Source organism: Dipodomys spectabilis, unplaced genomic scaffold, assembly GCF_019054845.1.
Source record: "Dipodomys spectabilis isolate Male_0828 unplaced genomic scaffold, ASM1905484v1 ptg000145l, whole genome shotgun sequence".
Classification (NCBI taxonomy): Eukaryota; Metazoa; Chordata; class Mammalia; order Rodentia; family Heteromyidae; genus Dipodomys; species Dipodomys spectabilis.
In genome coordinates, this window is record NW_024870822.1 from 26,490,741 (window position 1) to 26,506,836 (window position 16,096).

Consider the following 16,096-nt stretch of genomic DNA (forward strand, 5'->3'; position numbering starts at 1 on the left):
TCATGAACATTTGAATTTTCTTTCTAATCTCTTCCATGACTCACTGGTCAGAAACACAAGAAAAATAGTAAGTCCAGGTATTTCAACTCCTGCTCATGACCATCAGCAACAGAGCAGTCAATGATTAACCCACAAGAGAGTTCCCAAAATGCTCTACAAGCAATACTGGTAAACATACTGAATGAAAGTTTTGAAAGCCCACAAAGGTCTCACTGTGAACATGAAAGGGAATGTGTGAGCATGATGAGGCTAACCAAAATTAGTATAGGAATATCACCTGTGGTGAGTCTAACCAAAGATTAATACAGGAATATTGTGAGATTGATTAGGCTAATCTAAGATTAATAGAGGAATTGTGTGAGTGGGATGATTAATAGATAAAGATTAATTTAGGCATTCATAGAATCCACAAACAGACAGCTGGAGAAATCCAGCTCCCTGGAGGAATCCAGGGAGGCCACAAAGGGAATGCTGAATGAAGCCCAACAGAAGGAAAGGGAGTCCAACGAAACCATAACCAATCAACTAAGGGACTGGATAATGAACACGTAAAACCAAATTAAGGAGTGAAAGAAGTGCATACAAGATCTAAAACAAAGAATTTGAAAGCTTTTAAATCTGACCAATTAGAAGGAAAAGAAATTTAAAAAAAAGTAGAAAGTCTTGACAGTAGGTTAGACCATGAAGAAGACCAAATCTCTGGGATTGAAGACAGCCTAGATATTATAGAGAAAGAACAGACAACTATTCAGGACAAATCCAAGAAATATGATAGATCTATTCAACATCTAGAAGACATCATCAGATGGCCTAATTGTGTAGAGGTACAACTAGAGACAGAAGTTAAAAGTCTAGGAATTTTATTTAACAGGATCCTCACAGAGAACTTCCCAAACATGCAAAAAGATAGGGCCAATCAAATACAAGAAGCCTTTAGAACTCCAAATAGACCAGACCAGAACAAGACATCCCACCATCACATTATAATCCACACAGGATCAATTCAGACCAAGGAAAGGATCCTTAAGAAAGCTGTCAGAGAGAAAAGATCAATTAACTATAAAGGGAAATCAATCAAAATAACTTCAGATTTCTAAACAGAGACAATTAAAGCAAGAAGAGCCTGGAATGATGTATGACACACCCTAAAGTCAAACAACTATCAACCAAGAATACTGTACCCAGCAAAACTCTCCTTCAGAATGAAAGGTCAAATAAAAACCTTCCACAGCAAAGAAAAATTGAAACAATATATCTCCACCAGACCATCCCTACAGAAGATACTTAAAGTTGTCCTACACATAGAAAATCAACAACAGCACAATAAAGGCCAAGACACAGCCACCAAACAGAGAATCCAAGAACTATAGGAAGAACCCAGTTGGCACAGCCCCCAAGAAGGTGGATAGCATGGCAGGCACCATCAAACACCTCTCAGTCCTTACTATCAATATTAATGGACTTAACTCTCCAATTAAGCAACACAGATTGTCTAGTTGGATCAAAAAGCAAGATCCTTCAATATGCTGCTTTTAAGAGACACACCTTGTCCACAAAACCAAATGTATTCTGAAAATGAAAGGCTGGAATAAAATCTACCAAGCAAAGAGCCCCCATAAACAGGTGGGAGTTGCAATCTTAATAGCAGATAAAATAGACTTCAAATTAAAATTAGTGAGAAGAGATAAAGAAGGTCATTACATACTAATTAAGGGATCTCTCCTTCAGGAGGATATAACAATACTAAATATCTATTCACCAAATAAAGGAGCACCCAAATTTATCCAAGAAACACTGCTTTCCCTCAAATCTCACATAGATCCAAAGACATTCATTGTTGGGGACTTTAACACATCACTCTCCCCACTAGATAGATCAACTTGGCAAAAACTCAGCAGTGAAACCTAAGATCTACACAACTTCATAGATCAACTAGACTTAACAGGCATTTACCAAATATTTCACCCAGCAGCATCAGAATACATGTTCTGTTCTACAGCACTGGGAACATTCTCAAAATAGACCACATTTTAGGCCACAAAGCAAATTTGTCCAAATTCATTAACAATGAAATTATGTCCTGCATTCTCTCAGACCACAGGGAATAAAATTAGTATTCAACACCAAAAGCCAGCAAAGGAAATCCTGTAACACATGGAGGCTGAACAACACTGTTGAACCACCAGTGGATCATGGAAGAGATTAGAAAGGAAATCCAAATGTTCATGATATTTAACAAAAATGAACACACAAATTACCAGCTCCTCCAGGACACAGTAAAGGCAGTACTCAGAGGCAAGTTTATAGCTCTGAGTTCCTACATCAACAAATTGGAGAGCTCTGAAACCAACACTTTAATGAGCCACCTGAAGCTTTTTTAAAAAGAGCAACAAGCTAAACTCCAATCCAGTAGATGGAAACAAATAATTAAAATTAAATCAGAAGTAAATGAATGAGAGTCTTAAAAAACCATAGAAAGAATCTACTAAACAAAGAGTTGGGTTTTTTAAAAAAAATTTACTTCAACAACTCATCAAAAAATCATTCACCATGATCAAACAGGATTCATTTCAGAATGCAAAGCTGGTTCAATCTATGCAAATCAATTAATATAATTCATCACATCAACGAGAGCAAGAATAATAAGCACAATTGAAAAGATCCAAAACTCTTTTATCATGAAGGCTCTGGAAAAACTAGGAATCCATGGAACATTCCTCAATATAGTAAAGGCTGTTGATAGCAAAGCTACAGCCAGTATTATATTTAATGGCAAAAAGCTAAAGTCATTTCCTCTAAATTCAGGAAGGGGAAAAGGATGTCCAATCTCGCCACTTCTCTTCAATATACTATTAAAATGCCTAGCTAGAGCAATAAGACAAGATGCAAACATAACGGGGATCCAAATAGGCAAAGATGAAGTAAAACTCTCCCTCTTTGCAGATGACATGATTTTGCATTTTAAAAACCCCATGGACTCCACTCCCAAATAACTCCTTTGGCAAATTAGTAGGGTATAAAATTAACCCTCAGAAATCAATGGCTTTTCTGTATGCCAATAATAAGAAGAGTGTGGCTGAAATCAAGCAAGCACTATTTTTGCAATAGTCCCACAAAAAATAAAATGCCTAGGAGTTAACTAACTAAAGAAGTGAAGGACTTCTATGATGAAAAGTTTAAAAACCTGAAAAAGGAAATTAGAGCAGAACTAAGGAAGTGGAAAAGCCTCCCATGCTCCTGGATTGGGAGGATTTACATCATGAAAATTGCAATTCTCCCAAAGACTGTCTACAAATTCAATGTGATACCTGTCAATATCTCAACTTCACTCTTCAATGAAATAGAAGAATGCCACGCCTACTCCGGTGGAGTCTGCTTAGCATGGGAAACCTGCTTTCAGACCTGAGAATGGGGCTTCACAGAAGCCTATCTCTGAGAATGGGACTTCACCGAAGTCTACCTCAGAGAATGAGGCTTCATAGAGACCTATCTCTGAGAATGGGACTTCAATGAAGTCTATCTCAGAGAATGGGGCTTCAAAGAGCCTACCTCCTGGAAAGGCTGGCAAGCCCCTGTGGAAGATGTGTTTATGTTCCTGTTTTTCTTTTCTTCACTGCATAGGAGTGCCTATTAATCCTTTACTGTTCCTGCTGCTCATTGTACTTACTCATGCTCAATGTTCCCTTTCAACATCTGATGAGTGTCCTGAGAATATGACTAACTCACCAGAGTTAAATGCTACCCTGAAAGCCCCTCTTATGGAGGCTAGTAGACAAGTCATAAGTAGATATAAAAGTATTGGGGGTTTCATGACGTCACTTCAGCAGAAGGAATTGTTTGTAAGAGATTTATAAAAACTGTGGGCACGGCTAGAACAAAAAGAGTGTATGGCTACTGGAGACTTTCCTTTAATCCTAAAGCATATACAATAGATTCATATAGATATCCTGTAGATAAAAAAGATGTAGAGGGATATTTAGACCAAAGGCTAAATAAGATTCCTAAAAAGGTTGGTAGATAAAAGGTGGCAATGGCTTATCAGAGAAAAATGGTGGGATCCTCCATTATCTAGAGGACTCCAAAGACTTCCCCCAGATCCATAGCCTGTTACAGGTGTGTATAATAAGGATGGCAACTGTTGGGTAAACTACTTAGGAGAAAGAACTTCTTATTACTTTCTTTCATTTACTGAGAGACTTGCTAGATCTAGGTCTCCTTGGTGCTTACTATTAAAGAAGGAACAAGAAAGATCTTATGAGACAGTTAAGGCCTCTATAAAAAAGAGTAAACGATTATGTGAAAGGGTTACAGAAAAGACACTATGAGCTTAAATTTGATATATGGCCAGATTTAACTAAGTATACTGAATATCATGATTTTTGGCCACAAATTGGGAACCCTCTAAGCACAATTGCTTAGAAAAGATTTAAAATGTTTAAAGTACAAAACTAAACAAAAGTAACTATGAAGTACTAGAGTTCATGCCTTTCTGTTCAGCACCTTGCCCATATGCTCTGGTTAATGGTTAATTGGTGATAAACATCGAAACCCATTGTATTTCTTAAAAATAGAGGTAAAGCCGAAAACAAGTACCTATCGTCATAGCTCGTCATCCAAAAAACAAGATCAGGCGACCAGCTGGTGACCACCCAAGAACGAAGCCTTGCAGCAAGATTGTGTAACCTTTTGCCCTTTCTCATGGAGACTTTTGCTATAAAAGCTTGTTATCCTCTACATTAAATGGCACTCAGCATCCACTCCTCTTGTGTGTGAGTTGTCTGTTTGCCATCTCCCCACCTATTCCAGTTCCTCCACTAGGTGTCCTCCGTCGTCCCGACAGAGCCGGTCCGTGGCAGAAGAAGCACTCCAAAAATTTATATAGAATAATAAAAGGCTCCGAATAGCAAAAAAACAATCCTTAGCAGAAAGAAGAGTTCTGGAGGAATATCAATACCAGACTTCAAACTCTACTACAAAGCCATAGTAATAAAACCAGCTTGGTACTGGCACAAAAACAGACATCAGGACCAATGGAATAGAACTGAAGATCCAGAAACGAACCCACAGACCTACAGCCATCTAATCTTTGATAAGAAAGCTAAAAAAAAATAGAATGGAAGAAAGCCTCTTCAGTAAATGTTGCTAGCAAAATTGCTTAAACACCTGAAGAAGAATAAAGCTACATCCTTATATATCACCCAGCACCAGAATCAACTCCAAATGGATCAAAGACCTCAAAGAAAAAGCAGTCATCCTGAAAACATTGAAGGAAGGAATAGGAAAAACTCTAGGGATCCTTGGAACAAGTCAAAATTTCCTTAATAAAGACCCAGAAAAACAACAAATCAAAGAATGGTTGCACAAATGGGATTGCATGAAACTGCAGAGCTTCTGTATGGCAAAGGACACAGCTAACAAGATCAATAGAAAGCCAACTGATTGGGAGAATGGTCTCATATCTAACATATACTTAGAACTCAAAAAATTAAATTTCCCAACAACAAATCCTCAAAGAAACATACCACCCAGTTAATAAGTGGGCTAAAGACTTAAAGAGAGACTTCTCTGAAGGGGAAATAAGAATGGCCAATAGACACATGAAATGCTCAACTTCAGTAGCCATAAAAGAAATGCAAATCAAAACAACATTGAGATTCCATCTCACCCAGTTAGAATGGCTATAATCAAGAAATCTAATAACAACAGACCTTGGGGGGGATGTAACCAAAAAGGAATCTTGTTTTATCATTGGTGGGAATGTAAATTTGTTCAGCCACTCTGGAAAGCAGTATGGAGGTTCCTTAAAACACTATACATAGAGTTCCCCTATGACCCAGCAATCCCACTTTTGGGCATTTACCCAAATGATCATAAACAAGGCCATACTAAAGCTATCAGCACAAATGTTTATCACAGCATTATTCACAATAGCTAAGATATGGAACCAACCCAGATGCCTCTCAGTAGGTGAGGTAGATGTGATATGTGTGTGTGCATATGTGTGTGTGTGTGTGTGTGTGTGTGTGTGTATACATATATATACATACAATGGAATTCTATCCTTCCATCAGAAAGAATGACACCACCTCATTTGTTAAGAAATGGAAAGACTTGGAAAAAATTATATTAAATGAAGGAAACTTGGCCCCAAAAAACATAGGACCCATGGTTTCCCTTATCTTCAGTAACTAGTATATGTCTTGGATATGCAGAAAAGGTCAAAGCTATATACATATGACCATATAAGATGATGCTAAGTGAAATGAACCCCAGGATTGGGACACCAGTGGTCTTCTCTTTGTTACTGTTGTTTTTAATGTACTTATAATGTACTATGTGATTTTTTTTTGTTTCTTTTGTATGTTCTTCCCCCATGGTATAACCCCTGTTTACACTGTATTTGATTCTGGTTTCCTGCATCTTGTATATACAGTTTTCTAATTTGGGGAGGGGAAGGGAAATAACAAAAAGCTGAAATAGGATACAGGCTGAGATGTACAAGACACTATGTTGAAAATGAACTTAACACCTTGGGTAGGGAGGGAGGGAGTAGTTGGGGAGGTGGGATGGAGGGGATGGTAAGGGAAAAACAAAGGATGGGGAAACAATGCTCGAAAGGCAATGTCCTCATTACCTTACTTATGTAACTGCAACCCCTGTACAGTATCTTTACAATAAAAATATATTATAAATAAAAAATTTAAACTCTTTTTAACCAAGAAGTTGGTGATTTCCTCTAGGTTGTCAACACACACACACACACACACACTCACACACACACATACACATACACACACACTTTCAGAGGATTTTTGGAGAGAGGTTTGGGGAGTGGAATTTGCTAAGAATGAAGTAAGGAAATGATGTAAATTCAGGCATAAGGGAAAATTTTCTAACATGAATATGATAATGAAATAAAATCATATGCATGGTAACATGTTTAGGTTTTGGTGCATGTTACTTAGATTGGTAAATTTTATGACAAGCTATTATTTAAAATGTATTGAGCTACACAAATTGGTTAAAAAAAAAAGAATTCTGTGGACATATGAGAAAAGGTAATCAGTACTAAATAAGAAGGATTATGAAGTGTGCGATTTAAAATATTTTATAAAATGTAAAAAGATTAGAGAGAAAAATCAAGAAATACATAAATTATTACTGACATAGCATATGGAATATTACATCTTATTACTAAAATTAATAGAAGAAAACAAAGTATCTTTTACTGTGCTCATATTTTACTAGTATTTTTAATCCCCGTCAACATTATTTTAGAAAAGGACAAAAAAGAAATTTACAAAATAAGTTTTTACTCTGTTTGAATATCCATATTTTCAAACTTAAAACTGTAAAGGACTTAATTAGAAAATTATGCATTGTGCAAATAAAAAGAATAGGTTTCAATGTTATTCCTAATAAATTATTAAAGACCTGATTTGTTACATAATGTAAAAAGTTTATCATTGTCAGAAAATAATCACTTTGCCTTTAATTGAAAGAATGTTCAGTTGATGTAAGACTTAATTTAGATAATTTTATTCAAAAAATTTTTGTTAGAAAAAGTATCAGCCAAGTGCTCAAGTTGCTGCTTTATACAAAAAGATAAAACACACATAAAACATTGTTTCTTTTATGGCCAACGATATTGAACATTTCTTTGTGTGTATTGGCTACCCTTTTGAGAAGTCTCTTTAAGTCATTAGCCCATTTATTAAGGGAATTGCTGTTTCTTTGAGGGTTTTTTTAGGGCATCTAAATTTTTTATCTCTAAGTATATTATAAGTATGATATCCTTGTCTGATTCATTTTGTGGGCTTTGTAATTATCATGTTAGCTATCTCCTTTGCCAAGCAAAATCTCTTCAGTAATTAGACCCAAAGAAACATAGTTTGTGTGGTTTCCTTCATATGTTGTAACTAGAATGTGCCTGTAAATCTACAAGTAAACACACTGGGTGGTAAAACAAAAAATTACACTTGGACATGATGAATTATATAGGATTTTAGATATTCACACAGTGAGACCAAAGGAGGATATTCTTAGGAGAGGATCATAAGGGCTCAATACTAGCATGTGTATGATTATATAAAATGTTATTTAACAAAATGAACACCAAGAAATGGAAATGAGGTTTTTCTTTTATTTTCCCTTTGTTATCATTTTTGTTTTCTGTACTTTTTGTCTTGTTTGTAAGTATCTAATTGGGGGAGGCAAGGAAAGAGCACAGAAATGGTGGGTCAAATACAGCAGTAATACCCCATAGATGCTATGTTGAAAATAAACTACACAACCTTTTGGGGGAAATGGGAGGGAAAAACTGAGAAAACAAGGGAAAGGATGACACTATTCAAAGAGAAATATGCTTATTATAAGACTTTTGAAACTGTAACCCCTCTGTACATCACCTTTACGAAAACAATGGAAAACATTAAATATGTAACACCGATGAAATAGCTGATTACATTCAAAACATCCATATGATGTAATTTTATACTAACACTTAACATTTTCAGGTAATATAATCCTGGGAGATTTAGGTTTCATGTGAAGTAATTATTATGTGGTGGATGCCTCACTATCATCCCATGTATTTTAGGGTTTCAGCTTCCCAATTATACTATGAAATGGAATGCTATACAACTGTAACTTTATCACTTACAGGACTGCTGACTCTAGTTCCATAAGGATAACTATCATATTCCAAGACAAGTTGATGTTAGGCAAAATGAACCCCAAGGAAAGGATTCAAATTTTTTTTTTATTTCTTGCAATTGTTTCCAACATATTTATAAGATGATTTTTTTTGTTGCTTTGTATGCACCTCCCCCATGGTAAGCCCTGCTTTCACTGTATTTGATGTTGATATAATTTGTGGAGGGGAAGGGAAAAAACAAATTGTTTAAATAGGATTACAGATGGACCCATTATAACAATGAGATGTACAATATGTTATGTCGAAAAAACGAACTTTACAACTTTGGTGGGGGATTTGTCATGGTGAGGGGGTGGGAGAGGAGGTGGAAAAGGGAAGGGATGGGAAAGGGAAACAAAGGAGGAAGCTACAATGCTTGATAAGAAATGTACGCACTAACTTGCCCATTTAATTGTAACCCCTCTGTATGGTATTTTCACAATAAAAAATAAAAACGAATACATTTCTTTCTGAACAGCGTTACCCCTCCCTCATTTTCTCCCACCTTTACCCTAACACCCCTCCCCCCAAGTTGTAAAGTTGAACTTATGGCGTCTAGTGTATCATTGTTGGAATTGGTTCGCCTTTTGTCCCACCATTTCTGTGATTTCCCTTCCCTTCCCCAGATCAGATAAACTTATATACAAAACAAAGGGTACAGAAATCAAAAGGATGACAACTGGGAATAAAGCAAAGGAGAAAAAAGAAAGAAAAAAACAACTGCAAAAAGTACAATAAAAAAATCCTCATTTCCATTTCTTGGAATTCATTTCAATAAGCATAATTTTATATGGTCATATACTCAGAGGTATTGAGCCATTATGAGCCTCTCCTAGGAATATTCTTTTTTCTCAGTGTGTGAATGCTTGGAATAAAGATTATATTAAGCAAAGTAAGCCAGACCCAAAGAAACATAGGCTGCATGGTTTCCCTCATTTGTAATAACTATAATATGTCTACAAGTCTACAAGTTAATCCAATGGAGAGTACAAGACAAATAATTACACTTGGATGTGATTAGCTACATAGCACCTAAGCATTCCCACACTGAGAACATAGGACCTTGTCACACACAATTCATTTGTCGCCCAATGCTGGAGCTATCCCACTGAGCCACACCTCCACTTCCTTTCATTGCTTCCTGCACAATGTTCAGAATCCTTTCAATCTTCTTGTGAATTACTGTCCATTACTCCCATCTACAGTCATTCTACTATGGGATAACACACTAGACCTTCTTGTTTCTGTCTAACCCCATCTAAAAACCCAGAACAAGAGTTCTCTGTGTTTCCCCTACATCTCATTTACCAAGACTCTGGAAACCACAGCTGTATTTTCAACTTCAATAACATTACTTAAATAGAAATCCTTTTAATGTTATAAATAAAGTAGTTTTAGTTCTAACTTATTTGGAGGAAAATTAAAAAGCACGATGAAAGCAATGACCAAATTTCCAGAGAATAAGACCCTTTTCAGTATAGCATAGCATACATAAGTTAGTTACAAAATAAATTTTGTTGTCTTCTGCTTCTCTACTCCAAATTATATTTATGTGTAGGTAATATATAAAAATGTACATTATGCTGGGTGCCAGTAGCTCACACCTATAATCCTAGCTACTCAGGAGGTTGAGATCTTAGGATCATGGTTCAAATCCAGCCTTGGCAAGGAAAGTCCATGGGACTCATATCCCCAATTAAGCACCAGAAAACCGGGAGTGATGCTGTAGCTCAAGAGGTAGAGCACTTGCCTTGAGCTGAAGAGCACAGGGACAGCACCTGGGCCCAGAAATGAAGCCCCATGTCCAAACATGTACTATGTTAGACTATTTTGATGCATGTCTGCTTTTTTAAATTAAAACTTTATTGTTATTATAAATGTGATGTACAGTTACATAAGTGAGATAATGAGAACATGTGCTTTTGGATAATATCACCTCTTCCCTCACTGACTCCCAAGTTTTTCCTTGAGTCATGTGTGTGCATTTGATAATGTAGAAATACAACACCCACACCAAACTTGAACGCCTTTCACAGCTATACAAGCATAACAAGCTTAGAAACCAGAAAAGCACATTCTTACTCTGTTTCTTTTTTTTTATCAAGAAGAATGAAACAGGGCTGGGAAGATGGCTCAGTGGTAGAGTGCTTGCCTTGCATTCCTAAGGCTCTGGGTTCGATTCCTCAGCACCACATAAGCAAAAAGAAAAAAGCTGGAGGTGGCGCTGTGGCTCAAGTGGTAGAGTGCTAGCCTTGAGCTGAAGAGCTGAGGGACAGCGCCCAGGCCCAGAGTTCAGGCCCCACTACCAGACCCAAGAAAAGAAAAAAAAAGAAGAATGAAACATAGGTGGTTTACTTAAATTTCCAGTGAGACAAAAATATAATAAAAATTATAGATATCAACAACGACTCCCTCTTATGGAATCATATTCTTGTATTGGAATTTTAATAATCCCATGTGAAGTACAAAACACTAATACACACAAAGTATAGTGACATATGTCAGAGTACACATGAAGGCTAATGCTAGGAAAAGGCTGAACAAGACACAAAGACCTGATAATGACTACAGCAGGTTAGTAGAAAAAAATTCTGTCAATATCACCCTATTATAATTTGTGCAAATTTCTGAGCCTTATTAGAACATCTTTCTGAAACTATTGTCACTGGTTATCAAATTGATTCAAAAATATCATGGGCCATGTCCAACTTGGTGATAACCTTTAAAAAAAACCTCTTAAGAAACCAGCTACCGGACAGGAGAGAGACTAAGTCAGAAACAGAACAGCAATCCTACTGGAACTGGTGGCTCACACCTGTAATCCTAGCTACTACTCAGTAAGCTGAGATCTCAGATCTACTTGCAGTGCTATCCTGTGAAGGAAACTCCATGAGATTCTTATATCTAGTTAACCATCAAACAGTCAGTAGTAGAGCTGGAATTCAAATGGGACAGCATCAAGACCCTGAGTTCCAATAACAGTACCATCACACACACACACACACACACACACACACACACACACACACAGAGAGAGAGAGAGAGAGAGAGAGAGAGAGAGAAACAGAGAGGGAGACAGAGACAGAGAGAGACAGAGAAAAATAAAGAGAGGGATGCAGATGTATAAGAAGACAAGAGCACTAATACAGACAAGAGTCTCTATGTGTCTTAGAATGATGGACAGGGACCCATGCTAATGGGCCAGATTTTGAAACCATTTCTTTGGTCAGGGCCATCCCTAGCCAGATCAAAAGGGACAAAGACATTCATCAAGTCAGAGCTAATTTATAGTGATATTTTGTTAACAAATGTAACATTTTAGATGGTATCACAGGGCACCAGTCCAGAGAGACTCATTAAAATGAAGGTTCCAGGAGCTGTGTTTTCTTGGGAGCCCATGTCACCAGGGAGGAGGAGCAGTGAAAAGTCCCCCAGGACGAGGCCAGATTCCTGCTGCCTCTGACACATTAAAAATAAACAATAGAAGGTTCCCTTTGAGTATCCCTGACCATTCTCCTTTCCAAAAGTCCTACCAGCCACCTCTGTCATTGGTGACTCAAACTGGGAAGGAATATGAAAGTTGGGGCACATGGACTCATCCTCATCCATTACCAGTGCAGAGGTGAAAACAGAGATTGGATGAGGACATTCTGAGAGAATCAACTTTGGGCTTCCCCAGCCACCCTTTTCCTAGAATTAGCCTCCATGTGTACTCTGCATGATCTGATTCTCAGATCATTATCTGCATCCAATCCTTTCCTCGGAGAGGACTGGCCATGGTGGAGACAGCAGGTGCCTTTGACCCCTCATCTTAGTGGCAGCCATGCCCACCCACACCCTCCCCCTCAGAAGAAGCACCTTCTCTTTCCTCAGCATCTTTAGCCTCTTCAACTCACAAATGACTCCCAGGACACGGGTGTGAGCTGAAGGCTGTATCTTTCCTCTTTAGAGGTAAGGGTTATGTCTTTGACCCTAAAAGGTGTGTGGAGGCAGTGAATCTTGGGTAACCAAGACCAAGATTTACTATCGTGCTCTCAGAACGTCTCATTTCTCAGACCAAACAGCAAAATTGCTCAATCTGTACTCCAGGTGCTTGATAACAGCACATGCATCTGTATTGGTGCAGGTATCTCAGTAACGCATACAAGAGTGGGCAACTGCAATATTCAGTACTATTGACCAGACCTAAGTTTCTAGAATTCCTGATAATGGTTTTTGGGTAAAATTCTCATTGTATTCTGGGTTCACATGGCTCATGCCTATAAGTCCTAGCTCTCAAAATCTGATACCTCAAAAATATGGGTTGAAGCCAGCCTAGACAGAAATGTCCACTAGATTGGAATTAGATAGTGAAAAAGCTGGGTTGCAATTATGACAGAACACACGTATTAGCATATGAGTCAAGGAAGCACCAGGGATCCGAGTTTAAGCCCAACTACTGTGTTCAAGTCTCAATACGTTTGGTGCATCTGCATTTCCCTAGGCTCTAGTAGTCAGTTAAGAACTCCTTGAATAGTACCTCAAAAGAGATCTATCACATAACCATATCAATACATTAGTTTGAGCTTCACTCTTCTACATAACTACTTGGTTGTAAATATGCATCACAAAAGCCAAGTAAAAACAGGCATGAATATGCCTGTTGTACTAGCATTCAAGGGACTGAGGGAGGAGGATCCATACATCAAATTTAGCCTGGGTCTACTACTAATAGCCTTTTCAACCCAATCCCAATAAATAGAAAAAATGGAAACCAGTTAATCATTTAATATACTGTGCAATACCCTAGCAATACAAAAGAAAAAATTAATTAAAAATTAAAAATTAAAATTAATTTCAAATTTTAGCTTTATTGAGCATTTCTGAGAAATACATATCTTGCTTTTTTAGTAATCTCAGCATGTGAGGAGAGTTATCAGGGTGAAGCTCACCCTTCAGAACTTCCTTACACCACACACTTTACAAGAATGGGCCATCCTCTGTACACCCAATGTATATTTACTGGCCTGTCTCAGATGATAGAAGCAATAGATATGTGTGTATCTGTGTATACCCTTGTTTCTGAGTGTATGTGTATATACCTATGTGTCTATATGTACACACATACAAAGGAAATAAACAATTTAGTGAATAGTTTTCACTCTTCTTCCACAGTGCCTCTTAGGTCTTCTAGACATCTTGGAATGCATTTATGAAGAGCAGGCTTAGTGGAAGATTTCACACACATACTGCATATCCTGTATTTTTCCAATTCAAACCATTCCATTGGTTTTATAGCTTACATTCAGTGTCATCAGAATAGCATCCTTCCACATATACTAAAATTTGTGAGAGGAAATTATGTATAGTTCCTGCTCAGAGTGTTGCTGTGAATCTTAGCTAGTGGGATGGCTTTTACCATTCCTACAATGTCTGTATTATGAACATGGCCCTTAAATACATACCCTTCACTACCAGAAACTGCTTCCAGGCTTGCAGAGATCCACCATTTCTTGTCTTAGCTTCCATTGAGTAAATATTTTACTACTATCTTGAAATTTTAAATTTAAATAATTTTATACTGTTTGTATTAATGTATTACTTAATGTACTCTTGCCTATCCATTTATACTAGCCCTGAATTCCTTTACCTCCAGGAGACCAATAGTACAACCACCAAGGAAAATAATATATTTGAAGACTATAAGAAATCAAGTGACCAAGACCTAGAGATTCCTATAGGGACAAGCTAACAACAAAGAAGATACTAGGTCAAGAAGAACATGGCAAAGAGTTTTATATGCAACAAACTTTTAAAAATGAACTGTATTCCTAAGTAGATTGTAAGCAGGGAAACTCCTAGATTTTATACTAATGCTAGGTCTACTGCATGATTAGGACTCAAGGGACGTTTTCTTTCTCTGTAAGTAGTATGTCTGAGTGTATAATTCTATTTGATGCTTTATCTATGATACAATTCATTATGAACAGTAGTCAATATGTCTGTACCCTGTTTAACTGAAACATCATTAAAATTCACTGAAAACATTCAAAAAATCAGAAAGCACAGGGGGATCCTAGGGGATGAATAGATATTCCACAAGATTGCTGTTGGCTCTCCTAGTTGGCCTGAGTCAATTCAAATATAGACTGAAAACGCTTAGAAAGACTTCCATTAGCCATCTGATTCTAGACAAGATAGAATGGAGGTCTGGAACTCCACTTTAGGAAGTGGCTTCATCTTGGTGGGCATTCTGAATGACAGCAGGGTTCCTGAACTGCTCTGTGCCACAATGACATTCCTGTACATGCTGGCCCTGACCAGCAATGGGCTGCTGCTCCTGCTCATCACAATGGATGTGAAGCTCCACGTGCCCATGTACCTCCTGTTAAGACAGCTCTCTCTCATTGACCTTCTCCTCACATCAGTTATAGCCCCCAAAGCCATCATGGATTTTCTGCGTGGAGATAACACCATCTCCTTTGGAGGCTGTGCCCTTCAGATGTTGCTGGAACTGATTATGGGTGGGGCTGAGGACATCCTTGTGGCTTTTATGGCCTATGACAGGTATGTGGCCATTTGTCATCCTCTAAACTATACAACCTTCATGAGTCCAAGAGTCCTTTGGTTCATGGTGATGACAACATGGATTGTGGCATCTCTGAGTGCCATCGTATATACCAGTTACACTATGCACTATCCCTTCTGCAAATCCCGGCTGGTAAAACATCTGTTCTGTGAGATCCCACCTCTGCTCAAGTTGGCCTGTGCAGACACCTCTAGATTTGAGCTCATGGTTTATTTGATGGGTGTGATGTTACTGATTCCCCCACTTGCTGCCATTCTGGTCTCCTATATGCTAATCCTGTGCACTGTGCTCCGCATGCCCTCCAAGGAGGGGAGGAAGAAAGCCCTTGTCACCTGCTCCTCCCACCTGACTGTGGTTGGAATGTACTATGGCCCAGCCTCATTTATATATGTCCTTCCCATTTCCTTCCATAATCCCAAACAGGACAATATCTTCTCCTTTTTCTATACAATTTTCACCCCAGCCCTGAACCCCATCATCTACAGCCTTAGAAATAAGGAGGTCATGGGGGCCTTTAGAAGGGTCCTTGGAAAATACATCCTGCCTTCACACTCCAGCACTTAGAGCTTACCTTTTACTATACATTTTCTTCCTCAAATTGTCACACTTACCACTTCGTTAATAATAGAAAAACACTGTTAAGGATGTTATATACACTTTTCAAATTCTTATTTTTACTTCTTACTGTAGCTAGTATATTCACTGAACTGGCAGGGATGACCTTAGGTTTGGAATCCCCTCATACAAAAACAACTTGGCGAAGTCAAGCTTTGAAGGGATCTGTAAGGCTCACTCTGGTGGGGTGGTCTGCATCATCTACACTATGTGGTAGA

At 37.9% G+C, this 16,096-nt stretch overlaps 1 protein-coding gene across 1 annotated transcript; it reads left to right on the forward strand.

The window, feature by feature from the left end:
• The first annotated feature begins 14,876 nt into the window (after positions 1 to 14,876).
• Positions 14,877 to 15,827, forward strand: LOC122117913 (olfactory receptor 2AG1-like). Its single transcript, XM_042691782.1, has one exon. The coding sequence runs from the start codon at positions 14,877 to 14,879 to the stop codon at positions 15,825 to 15,827; it is 951 nt and encodes a 316-aa protein (XP_042547716.1).
• The last annotated feature ends 269 nt before the right edge of the window (positions 15,828 to 16,096 follow it).